The sequence below is a fragment of the Serinus canaria genome, chromosome 1 (genome assembly GCF_022539315.1).
Source record: "Serinus canaria isolate serCan28SL12 chromosome 1, serCan2020, whole genome shotgun sequence".
In the NCBI taxonomy this organism is placed as follows: Eukaryota; Metazoa; Chordata; class Aves; order Passeriformes; family Fringillidae; genus Serinus; species Serinus canaria.
The window spans coordinates 39,733,271-39,746,895 of NC_066313.1; the positions used below are offsets into that span (position 1 = coordinate 39,733,271).

General features: G+C 40.9%; 1 protein-coding gene across 1 annotated transcript; it reads right to left on the reverse strand.

The window, feature by feature from the left end:
• Positions 1-1,783: 1,783 nt before the first annotated feature.
• On the reverse strand, positions 1,784-8,168 carry LOC103827285 (stromelysin-1-like). The gene is made up of 10 exons (XM_009102782.4): positions 8,045-8,168; positions 7,666-7,910; positions 7,061-7,209; positions 6,835-6,966; positions 5,825-5,986; positions 5,210-5,429; positions 3,916-4,049; positions 3,194-3,353; positions 2,254-2,357; positions 1,784-2,061 (listed from the first exon to the last, which is right to left on the reverse strand). The coding sequence occupies exons 1-10, from the start codon at positions 8,147-8,149 to the stop codon at positions 1,961-1,963; spliced, it is 1,512 nt and encodes a 503-aa protein (XP_009101030.3). The 5' UTR covers positions 8,150-8,168; the 3' UTR covers positions 1,784-1,960.
• Positions 8,169-13,625: the final 5,457 nt, after the last annotated feature.

A 13,625-nucleotide genomic window follows, 5' to 3' on the forward strand; every position in this document is an offset into this window, starting at 1 on the left:
CCCGTTAATTATGCACAAAATGAACTCACAAGCACCCTGCCTAAGCCTGGAGGCATCTAAAGTCCTTGGAATGAAGTTTGTTCAGGATAGGCTATGTACAGAGCAAGAGCTGTTGGGAAAGACACTGGGAGATGTTGGGGCAACACCAGTTTTCCTGTGTCTCTGCCCTGCCTGGACTGCTGCCAGGTGAGCTCAGCCACTTTTCAGTCCCTGACTCTGCCATGGTGATCTGCTGCCCTTGTGGCAATGCTGAACTCTTGTGTCCCTGCTCGACACAACAGTAGGGACTGTTGTTAATAGTTGTTAAAAGCAACTTTTAAGTCATGGACTGATTATTAATGTAGGTTGGTTTTAAACCTGGCTTTAGAAGTACTTAGAGCATATCTAGCATGGCACAAAACATGCATGGGGTGACATGCCAGAGATGAGATATTCCAAGATCATAAAATTATAGAATTTTTAGGGCAGAAAGGACTTTAAGGATAATCTCGTTCCAGCCCACCTGTGACAGGCTGGGACACCTTCCACTAGACCAAGTTGCTCAAAGGTCCCTCCAGCCCAGCATCATTTCTCCTGCCTTTCTTTGATCTTGTCTGTGAGCACAGTGGGTCTGTGGGTGCCCTGGGACACACATGGCTTCACTGGCCCACATGGATGGGGGACAGGTGGTAGTATGTCTTTGATCAGATGTCTGAGACAACTGCCCTGTGCAGGGCAGGAGCAAATTTTGCCTCTGCCTAATGGGGTTTGAGCTGTGGCAATTGGAATACTGTCCTTGTCAGATGTTCCCAGCCTCTCTTTCTGCCTTTGCCAATTTTGTAGGAGAAAGATTAATAGCCAATTGACTTCCTTGCACAATCACATCATCATATCAGTGTTGTAAGAGATGGGATCAAATCCCTTCACAGAGAGGATGGACTACAGCCAAGCTCTCTTAAAGCCCAAGGAGTGTTTAAAATAATTGAGCTATTGCCCTGTAAGCAGGACCCAAACAAGGAGGAAGCAGGTGTGTCTCACCACTCATCCTCTGGAGTATTCATCTGTGGTAGTTACATAAAAATCTTTAGGTTTTTTCCTTATTATTTTGGCTTGTGTGCCTGGAAAATGATTCTTGTTTCTGGTTTGCTGTCAAGCATTGTGAGGTGGACTGCCAGCCCTGTCTCCATTTCCATGGCACATGGTTACAGCTCAGGAGGGCTAATCCACTGACTACCTGTGACCCTGTGATCATATCTCCATCACTTCCCACCCTGCCTGCATGCTACTTCCATCCCCAAACTGGACACTTACCCTTCTTTCTGGTTGTTCATATCCTGCTGTACCAATGACTCTGTCCATTAAAACCACCCCCAGTGGCACTGGTGCACTGGTCCTCTCAGCCCATGTTCCCATCCACCTGTCCCCACCCTGCCTTGATCCCTTTGTCCCTGTGCCAAGGCTCATGGCATGCCGCAGACTCCAGTCTCTCCCTTCACACACTCTTGTGTAGGATCTCCTCTTACCTTTTATGCCTCCCCCACATTGTACCTGAGCACCTTGTTTCCCCCCTTTGTCACCTGGGCAATTTCTAATTGCCTGCCAGAGCTGCCCTTCCACTTCTTTTTAACTTTCCTCCCACAGGCACTGAGCTCTGCTGAAAATGCTGATGGAACCTGGTGCCATTCAGCTTGTGTGTGGTTGGTCAGATGCCTTGTCTCCAGTGGACTGAATCAGGACACAAGAACCGCTGAACTCAAGCAAAATACTTTATTTCTCAAAAACAACTTGATTAATAAATAGTTGGAGAGCTAAAATAAATTAAAACTGTACATTAGGTTTTACATTTTAAAGGTTTTAAATTAGAATTGCCAAAGGCCATTTCAGACTCAGGTGCACAGGAATGGCTGAATAACACTGTTTAAAATCAAGAAACATGAAAAGCTCTTTCTGGTACAAATATCTGTACCATCACTTAACATTTCTAGCAATTAAACCAGCTGTTGCTTTTCATTATACGGATGAGTTTCTTCCTCTTGATGTCAACCTCATACTGGTTCGATCCATGGAAAAAGTAGAAATATCCTAGAATTGGAAGGAAAAAATATTGAAAAAATTAATATTTCATTTTTGTATAGCTATTGTTATATGCTTACTATTTTCTTGTGTGACTTAAAAAATCATACCAGAAATTTAATATATGCATTGAAACTTTTTTTTTTTTGCTTTCGGCAGGTGATATTTGGGTTTTTTAAAATTACATTTTAATTTATTTACCATTTTTCTGAAGGGCAGCATCAATTGGATGGCCAATCCCTTGGAAGTCAGCAGCTATTTTTCTTGGATAGCCTCTTTCCATTGATTGGTTATTTTCATTGAAACTAAATAAAGAAAGTGCATGGAGATAAGAAAATAAGCATGTGACATTCAAAGTTGAAACCAGATGGATTTTTTACAAAATGTGCTTACTGTCAGCTGAAAATCCATCACCTGCAAATCTATGACCAGGATTAATATAAGTCCTGGCTGTGTGAATATTTACATCTTTAGTACCCAAGGTAAGTCTTTTTTCAGAATATCAGATTAGAACATTTACTTTCATTCCCTGAGACTGACAATAAGGCTGAACGGGGCTTATAGTGAGTAGTAATCTTAAATAATTAATCAAACATAATTCTTTAATTTTACAGCACACAATCTATGCAGTGACCCCATAAGAGAAATGCAAACTTCAGGTGTAATAACACCCTTTCAAGATAGTATTACAGACTAATCATTAGGCTGATTACCACTTAGCCAAACTGTTTCTTAGGAAGTAAATATTTTAATCTCTTTCTATAACTTTCTTGATTTGTCATTTATAAATTTCGCAGAGCACTTCTGCTACTTAGTAACTACTGAATGAATACCTGGCATGATGACAAAGTCCACTCAATTTATATTTTTATACTTATTATAATACATTGTATTTTTATACTAGCTTACGCTGCTTCTTAGTGAATAAACAAAATTCATTTGCCCCTTAATTACAGCCTGATAAGAGTAAGTGAACACTCAGGTGTAACAGACTTTGTTTTATAAAACACCTGAGTTTCAGCTTGAATCAGCTGAGAAGGCTGACAAAAAGAGGACATGAACATCCTATAGAAATACTCACCTCACTTGATTCAAAAAGCTGTTTTGATTGTCTCCTGTACAGAAGAGAGAAGAACCTTACCTCCAGTACTTGTTGCCCACAAAGAAATAGGTTCTCTTGGTACTTTGGTCATGAACGGCTGCATCGATTTTCCTGACGCTGCTGGGGAAGCCCAGGTTCTGAATGGGCTTGGGGAACCCTGGCTCTATTCTGTAGCCACTGACAGCCCAGTACTGGCCATCTACAGGGTTGAAAGCAGAAAAAGTTGTAAGGATTCTTGAGGAGTCTGATCTCCTTCTTGCCAAAGCCCCAGGGCTTTCTGTGTATTAAATGCCACCAAACAGCGCAGATGTCCTGCTGAAAACATTACCCACTTAGGGCTCACAGAAGTTTGAATACCTCACAGCTGCTGGATTTTCTATTTTTTTATAGTCATTAAGATTATTATATACTCAATAATTAAAAGTCAATATATTTTTAGGTGTGTTTTTAGGTCAATAAAAATGTATTTAGATAATGTAATGTAGCAATAAATTTTGTATCAGCTATGATCTTTGCTCTCACTGGCCAAAGGAAGTCTATGTAGAACCATTGTGAAGCAACATTAGTTACTGCCAGTAACATAGTTTGCAAAATTTAAATGGATTTAAATATTAAGAATGCCCTCCATTAGTGGTAGCACTAGTATTAGAGTTAATATGAATATTAGCATAATATACCTTCCATTCTGATTAAATAACATTAGTGGTATTGCTATAACTTCACATATGCATTAAAAAATCATGAAAATGTAAGAGAAGTACCTTTAAAAAATAGCACTCGATCCTTCTTGTCAACCTCATATGCAGCATCAAAGCCAGCTATCAGTGATGGCCAGAAGGAGAAGATGGTGTCGTGCTCAATTTCTGAGAAATATGGACTTTTGCGCCAGACAAAGCTGTTGGAAACAAAACCAGCAGTGCTTCATTGTCTGTACTTCATTAGGAGATCAAGGGCCCAGAAATGTACTTGAAATCCTACTGGATTTCCAGTCTGGGTGCTGGAACCAGTGTTCCCCATGAGACAGAGATTTCCTCTTTTGGGATGAAGTCCTTCACTCTGCCCTGCTCCCCATAGACCTGTGCCCTTTGCTACAGGTTGTTACGAGTTCACAGAATGGTTGAGGTTGGAAGGAACCTCTGAAGCTCATCTTGTCCAACCCCTTGGCTCAACCAGGGTCACCTACAGCTGGTGGCCCTGTGGACTTCTGCATTTGCACCATAATGGTTTGTCCAGGACAACTTGGAATATCTGTGGCAGTGCTGACAATTGCAGCTTTCTCTTCACCATGACCCACGTAGTTAGACACAGGTAATTTCAATTTGGTTGCAAAGGTTAAATAAAAATTCTTGAGAAACATGTTAAAAACCAGTTTTAAGTGTGATTTAAGGGTGATTTGCTCTTTCCCTCTCCTCCTTGAAAACTATTAAGCTACAATTCTTCATATGTTTTAGAAGGAAAATAAGACCCACATCATCAAAGGAAGCTTGTTCAATCAAAACACAACTACCAAGCCAAGAAGGGGATGAAGCCCTGACCCTGACCTGCTGTTGCTCTCGTCAGGCTGGATGTGCCCAGCCTGCAACTCACTACAGTGAGTGCCAGACCATGCCTGAAACAAGGCCACCCTGTAACAGCAGGGACTCTCTGTAGACATTCCTGGTCTAGTGCAAAATCCTAGGTCAGAGTGACACTAAAAATCACCAGTGATGTTTTCCACAGCTCCCTGGCCCACACACAGGACGGTGTGAGGAGGACACTGCTGCATGCAAAGCAACTGCAGGCTGAGGAGTGGCACTGGAATTATTCAGCCTTGCACAATTTTAACAGACATGGACAATGATGTATGATGGATTAAAACATTGTACTCATTTGTTAGTAAACCATGTTACTCACCCAGCACAGGTGTGCAAGTAAAATTTTTCAAAGCTGCCTTAACACTTACAGAAAGAAATATTTTCCTTTATAACCAAGGGAGGATAAATTCCTTGAACTGAACTTTATACATTGCCTTTGTGAGTCTCACGAAAAGATGTTGCTGGAAATAAAAGCGCTTACCCATCTTTGAAGAACAGTGTTTCCCCACGGAGAGTAGTGACAGCATCAAAAGTCAGATGAGGGTCACAGTCATCTGGTCTTTGGGGTGGCTTGGAGGGTGTCGTTTCTGTTGGTTCTTCCCTGGGAAACATTGGAGTTGGTGCTTCTGCAGGTACCATTTCCGTTGGTTCTTGCGGGGGAAAAGCTTCTGTTGGAAGTGCAGGAGATTCCTTTGGGGATCCTTTGGAAAATAAATAAGTGTGGAATTGGAAGGTGGATCAGAGCAGTTCATGTCACAGAATTTCAGGCTGTACCATGTGAAGCCAAGTGTATGGGCAGCTGTGCACATAAGCACCCTTCTGTGGAAGATAAGAAGGTTTCATGCTACAGATGTGGGCTGTTCCTCTGGTATCATTGGGAAAAGGCTCTTGGATCTTTTGACTAACCAGAATGAATACGGTCTACAGATTCCATTTTTCAGTGTAGACTGTTAGCCACAAAAACCCCAAGAGACTGGCCCAAAAATAATAACAGTATTTTTCTTCTAGTAGGAAGTTCAGTACATTTTATCTGTTGGGTAAAATTAATTATAAATTGTTATCCATCATTCACAAGAAAATGATGCTTCTTGCTTACCATAGAGGGCTTGAATGCCATTAATGTCATCCTGATGAAGTTGGTAGTTCCTCGTATCCACAGCCATATATACAGGATACATCAAAGCACCAAAAACATTGGAATGACTGAGACCTAGTGAGTGGCCCAGCTCATGAGCAGCAACAAGAAATAAGTTGTATCCTACAAAAGATCCACACAAAGAACAAACACCAAATAAATTTTTTACTTGACAGCAGGATACAGGTGATTTTCTCTCATTGAGATAAATCATTCACAGTCTTAAAAAAATGGCAAAATCTAACTATGCCCAAGTAAGAGCTCTCTGGCTTCCAGGAGAAGAAATGAGTTTTAAATCATAGCCATTGATTTCTCACTGGAAAACCACTCTGGGAACAGTTTTTTCCCATGCTGCAGAAATTTTCCAACAAAGAATCAAAGTTTCTTTAATATTAATAACAATTTAAAAGCAGGTGAGAAGGTTTTAGTCACCTGATCAGATTTTGGGAATAGTAAATGACATGGAATTTTCCTGGTAACTACCTCACAAAACCAGTAACGTGTAACATAATCCCTGGACATTGCTGGAAACAATAATTCACTGCTGTATTAAATTTTATTCACCAATAAATTCAAGATGTTTTTTCCTTTCTAGAAGTTAGACATGACTTTAAATCAGAAAAAAACCCAAACTGAAGCAAACAAACAAATGTGAGATGTTATATTGTTACTTTTAAGGTCATTATCTGAGGGTGAAAATTCCTTGTCTTTTGAAGTCACAATTACCCAACATTGCTATGCAAACTTAATTTTCTTCACTGGAGCTGTAACTGCAGTCTGCATTAACTTCAAGGGACTGTTGTGGTTACATCCCAGATCAAAATATGCAGAACTGTTTTACTAAATTTTGCTGATATTTTAAATCTCAGTAAATACTGGAACAACTGCCATGGGATATGGGAATTTACAGCATCTTCAAGATAACACTTTCTAATAAAATAACAGTCAACACAATATTTAAGTTTGCCTACCACCATAGGTTGTAAATTTGGTCCAGTTTTCATCTTCATCAAAATGGGCATCTCCTCCTATCCCACTGCCAGGGGCGTAGGCATGAGCCAGAGTTCCTCCTGGACCATCGAAGGAATAGAAGTCACCATGAACTAAAAATAAGGGGGGAAAAAAGGGATGCTTTTCATTATCTTGCTAAGAAAAAGGGACAAGTACTAGGATTTCCTGAAAACAGAGTTTCCTTACATCCAGCTGCAAAGGAAATCATTATATCTGCTTGACCTCCATAGATCCTGGTGAACCTCAGAGGGGTGACGCTGCTCCAGAGCTGGAAGGCTCTTGCAATTGCCTCGTCCACATCAGCTTGCAGCATGTCTGGAGTGTAGTTCAGAATCCTGTGAATTAAAGACAAAAGGAATTTAAAGCAACCAGATCACATGTGATTGGGACACATGGTATCAAGGTCAAATATTTTAATCTGTTGTTACAATTATTTATGTGTCTCAAGCAGTTTATTTTCAAAATATTTGCTTACATAAAAGATAAAGATTTCAGTTTTCTTTTATACCTTTCAGAAACCCTAACGTTTATGCTCAGCTGTATTCCTTCTATCCACTGAGTATATTATTCAGTAGGCTATTAGCTAAGTACTGTAAACTCCTATTTTGGTATTTGCATCGCTATTTGGTAGCCTGAAGAGTTCCCACATTCCTGTCCCTTTCATCCTGAATGGAGCTTTTATATGGAGAAATACAGAAATAAACAGTAAAGAACCTGTTTACATTACTTCTGGCTGGCATTCCCAAAGCTTCCCAGAGGTGTGGAGAAAAACCTGCTCTAATGTATGTTACCGATATGTCACATCTTCTTTCGTCCACGTGGGGCTGTGTGGGAAGGCGCTGTAGGAACGGATGTCTGGTATTCCACATCTAGGCTGCTTCATCATCTCCAGTGTCTTCTGATTCAGCTCCCCAGTCACCTCTAGCCCAAAGAATGACTGCATCTCTCGTATTTTGTCAGCCATGTGGTTGAGGTCCTTTGCTTTAAACAGAGAGTGTTTCTCTTCTTTAAAATCATAGAAGTTTTCAAGATATTTCTGATAGGGAAGAAAAAGCAACAGTTTAGCATATAAAATTTTCTTTACAAGTGCAGAGATCTGATAAAATAAAATACTCTACATTGCTAATGCATCACTATGTTCATTTTCTCAGTTCTGTCCATAGTCCTTACCTTGGCAAATTGCATATCTTCTTTTTCTTTTTCTGGAGCCACTGGAAAAGCAGAGGAGCATATAAAATATAATAACTCAAGGAAAAGAAGGATCTTTGTCTTCATCTTTGTCTCCCTGTCCTACCAGCCCTTGCTAGAAGATCTCTCAATTTCTTTGTCCTCTGTCTAGGACGCACCAGTGTTTCACTATTTATATCAGTGCTGTGCTTGCTAAAGTCAATAATGGCATGACTCAGCCTATAACATCCTCTGATTTTCCACACAAACGCAGAAAACAAATTTGGGTTTAGAAGCAAGGAAACGCATGACAGTTTACCTTGCCCAAAACCCCCTGATTTCGCAATCATATTATTGGACAGTATGTTGTTTTTTTCTTCATTCCTAAATTGGTCTGGTCAAAAACTACCCCGTTTTTCAGAGGTGCTGGAGTGACCTGGCTCTTTGTGAGGGTCAAAAATCTGTAATTCTTCACAGTGCTTGAGAAGGGACCTCCAGAAACTGCCTTCAGTTTTCTCGAAGTGGCTTGCATTCAGGACCTCAACATGCCAGGGAAAAAACCCTTCCTTTAGCCCATCTTGTACCTGATAATTTTTGTGACATAGCCAATTATACAAAAAACTCATTTTTTTTTTCTCGGACTTGACATCCCAGCATTGTTACAGAACCATTATTTGTGCTGCTATCTGGTTCATGTAACCATGGATCTATGGCCTCATCCCCTTTCTCCCTCACACCACAAAGTAGAAGTCTCAGGAGAGTACCCCAGACAATATATCCTGGTCTACATGGCCTATTAGCCAAGGGTAGTTTCACAACGAAAGAAGAAATGGCAGAAATCTCCCTACAGAACTACAGGCAGCTTTGGGATAAAGGGTCTTCAGCAGAACCTTTTAATAAACTTCTCCAACATCAGATGGAAGGTGATGAGTATTTGTGCCATACTTTCCACGCTTCCCATTTTGCCAGAAGTCCTACATTCAGTTCCTCTGCCCTTTTCTGTACCTGGTGCACTGCACCCTGTGGGGGGATTGCAGAACCACTGTCTCTTGGTGACTGACACTCGGTGACTATTGGCCATCATTTCTGAGACATCCATCTTTGGAAACAGAATTCTCCTGTGTTGACTTAATACCCACATGCAAGTTCAAAAGAAGAAACATGAGCTAAAAATAGTCCACTTCTCTTTGAACAGGAGAAAAATAAGAGAAAAGGAACCACTTCTCCAGTGAGAAAAAACATATTGGAGACTTCATGAAAACAACCCTAGCACCACAGCAGCTGAGCTCTGCAGTCTGCAAAGCGGCCTGGGGAAGGGCATGGCCTCCTTCCAAAGGAAACTGGAGTTGAACAGCCTGGCTGGAGTCAGGTCACATTGTGTGTGACCCAGGTCAGAGCCCAGGTTCCTAAACCACTTAGTGAAGTGGTACAAATGTTTATGTCTAAAGCTGAAGTAGGATGAGCCCGGCTTTGCCAATAGCCCAGTTTTGTTGTAACTGGGTCCTCCTGCTCCTCCCAGCCTGGCCAGTGCTCTTGCTGTTTACCTGTGCCCATCTGATACCAAGTGTGTCCTCAATAAACCAATTCAGAGGGCTGAAGCTACAGGAAACAACCCAGAAAAATAACCCCCGTCCCACTAAAAATAGTTTGATATTGAAGTTAGCAAATGCACTATCACTCTAAGGGGTGAGAAGAGTCTCCATGAAGGAGGGGTAGGATATCATGGATGGGAACAGTGGTGCAGAAAGGCAGCCAGGAAGGCTGAGAAGCTAGGGGAGAGAGGGTTTCTCTCTGCTGGTTGTGGAAGAGCATCCCAAGCTGCAATTTTTGGGTATGATGTTTGCATTTCCACATAGAACTCCAGACACAGAGCAGGAACAATTTAAGTCCTGTGTGTATCTCTGTGCCTGGCAGCCACAGCTTGCATATGGCACTTATCCTCGGCTGTCAGCAGAATGTTTTGTAAACACCCTGTTTGCTGTGTCCAGGGGCGAACCAGTCAGAGCATGAGATGCAGCACACCCAGTTGGCAAACATTTCAGGGAGCCTTTTTGGATGTTTAGGAAGATCATCTTTCTCTGTGACTTTTGCATGGCTGCCGATAGACATGTTGCATCTCCAGCTGTTGGTTTCCCCTTCCAGATCCTGTTGCCTGCATGCTCAAGCTGACATTTATGGAGTGGCTGGTGAGTGTCGGGAAGAAGAGCTGTATCTTGCCTTGGGTTTGGCAGCACAAGTAATGCAAATTCACTGCTGAGAAGTCTGCATGGCTCTGAGATGTGTGAGCAAGTGTGATATTTACACATGGATCCAAGAGATGACTTGCCTTCTTACGCTGAACCCTAAGATAGCAGTCTTAGTGTTCAAACAAATGTGGGTATTCAGTCCTGGGTTTAAGTATTGCAGGATAAAAACAGGAGCTGTATTGTGGCTTTAATCAGAAGTTTAAAGCGTTTGAAAATTGCAGTGAAGTTTTACTGGCAAAGACACAGCTCGAATTTGAATGGAGTGAGCTGAGCTGATATCTCACATGGCACTCTTGCCTTACCTACAGGTCAATTAGTTGAGAAGTTCTGCTTCAGTGGTGCCCAAAATCACTTAACACGTGACAAGGCATGGAGCAGGTCAGCTGCCTGTTTCATGCCTTGGTCCCATAGGTAAAGAGATGCTGCTATTCCCATCCCAGTCCTGTGAAACTGATCCCTCCTTTGCCCTGAAGTCACTGTTGTCCTTCTGCTGGGTTGGAGACCATGTAGATGTCAGGGGTGACTTGCCAGCTTGTGCAGCCAGAATGGGTCCAGGAATACTGCTCACTTCTTCCCTCAGCTCATCAGCACTCAGACTCATTTGTCCCATATTGCCAGCAGCTAACCACCCACTAAGGGACAAGAGTGGGTGCTTTCCCAGGACGACCCCTGCAGTAGAACAGAGCATTTCGCCAAAAGCCTGCCAACATCAAGGCTAATATTCTTCCACCACAGAACTCTTTGTCCTCTGGCAGGGCAATTTGTATTATCCTGCAGGGTCTAATCCAAGTGCCAGGGTTTTTAGAGGATTTGTCAAACTTCTACCTGGAAATTTTGCCATTTCTTTTTTTTTTTTTTTTTTTTTTTTTTATTGAGACTTCATCCAGAAGTGTCATTCCAGTTCTGCTTGGCACTTTTGACTTATGGAAAGAAGTGGGAGGATACATAACACAGTTGTATAAACAATTGTCATTAACCCTATAAACAACAGCAAATTAAGTCAAAAGAAGCTTGAACTAACAACATACACACACACGCTATGATTTCATCTCCTAAACTTTTTAGAAGGATTTGTAGATGTCTTCTTTTCCACCTCCCCTTCACTCATGCTGTTTCTAAACTCTCCCTCTTTAACCTACTTGTGCCAAAGAAGCAGGATGTTTTATAAAGGTCTTGGACATGCCTGGACATGGAAGAAGCTGCTGGTTTCTTTCACTTAAATGAAATTTATACAAAGAAATTCTGAGACTTGAGGAACAATAACTGAATAGAAAAAAGACACAAGCCCTTTACATTATGAGGCAGTCTTTAATAAATAACAGCTGGATCATAGCATGTAAGTGGTTGGGGGAAGTAGGCAAGCAGAAAATTTGTGACATGGAAAAAGGAAGGTCTGCTATTAAAAGACTCAGAAAAACCAGAGAATATTTACTGAAAATGAAACTTTCAATCTCTTTCTACAAGACAGTATTTTGAGAGTATTAAAACTGAGCCTGAAAAAGGTATTGACTTGAATTTAATGATTTTTCTTGTATACTTCTACATATTTCCATATACTTCCATTTTTCAGTGGAATCTCTTCATCCTGCTTTTCTAACTCACAGCTTTTAATATTAATAATATCTGTCACTTTTCTACTTCATCTAAGCATTTTGTCCAAGTTCCGTAGCAAACTAAGAGATGGCATGGAGGGGGAGACTCAAGAGCTGATCTTAATTACACAGGAATTTAGAGATTTTTGATGTCTGTATCCTTGAGTATTAGCAATAACAAAGGTGAAATCACTTCCGTATTTGTATTTTGTATATAAACAAGTTTCTTAAGCTGCATGTCATTTCCTCTCAGCAATGTCTGACTTGGTAGCTTAGAAGGCAAGGTCACAGAATGATTGCATTGGTGTTATATTATCCATCAGTATATAAGAGGTGTGACAGAACCCAATGCCCAAGAACTCTGGGGTTTGCAGGAACTAAACTGGAATATGAAAGTTGGACATAGTAGCACCCTTATTTCATATGTGGCAAAGTATTGGGGTCATACTCTGAATATGGACATGGTCTGAGCAGTGGGCGTGACAGGAAGCGCTGTGGTTGTGATACACAATTAATTCACTGTTTCCTCTTTGCCGTTCTGGCCCCTGAGAGTCAGGCTGTCACACCAAACCACTGAGGTACCTGAAATGTGGGCAGGATCCTGCCTTTCCTTCTGAAGGGGATGGCCAGTAAAATGTTACACTTCTCTTTCCTCCTATGCACATTCTTTTATGGTCAAGGACCTGTGTGATTCTTATTCTCGTATAAAGGATATGAATAAGCTGCCAGGTCTCTAGTTGTTAATTAGGGTGATGTGTTTTTAGACTCAAGAAGATTTACTGTAGTATTTTGGTTGTGTAGAGCAGAAGACAAGTCCACAGAAGATGATTTCTGATGTGTGGTTGGTCATCTCATCTCTTCAAAACTGCTTAAACACTTGGCTTTGTTAAGTCCATCAGCCATATTGTTATTATATTACATGCCAATGTTATATTAACTTCACTGCAATGCTTTGAACTAAATATTAGGAAGAGGTAGGGAACTTTGCCATGTAAAGAATCTCCTAACTTTTCTGGAATTTCTTTTGATGATGTGGACTGGAAAAAGCTGATAGCTTTTATAATTTGACTTGGCAGCCCTTAGGTACTTAGCCAGCTCACCATCATGAAACAAAAGACACCACCTTGAGAAGCCAGAGTTCTCTGTCCAAAAACTGACCTGAGGAAGAAGAGTAAGGAAGCACTCTAGGAAACAGTCTGCCATCCTGCTCTCATATGTCATGGTCATAATTTGAAAATTATGTAATCAACTACTGGCAGTCATTTTATATAGAGATCTACATTGATCCTTAAGTAGCTGCCAGTGGAACAGGAGTACCAAACATAAACTTTACCTCCATTACTTATCTTCTTTATCTGGAGACCAACATCATTTGTGCAATCAATCCTTTCTATATTTTGATGTATAAAGTGGCCATACCCACCTTAGAGCCGCATCTGCTCAGAGGAAACCTGCACCCACAAAGGTTTCACTTAGCAGAAGAAGGTCTTTGAACAATGTGATGAATAGGGAGATCTTTAGATGCTAGCATAGAAAAACAAGTTGTAATTTATCAGCTTTGTAATAAAATTGACAATTGAATGTTTTAGTGATGTTCTAAGACAAAAAGACACAAAGCAGAGGGCAATTGCCAAATATAAGAACCAAAAGAATTGTATACTAATTGTACATCTAAAAGATGAAAAATATTTATTGAGTTTAAACTCTTGTAAATAAAAAGGCTAGTCAACATCTCAAACCACTCCT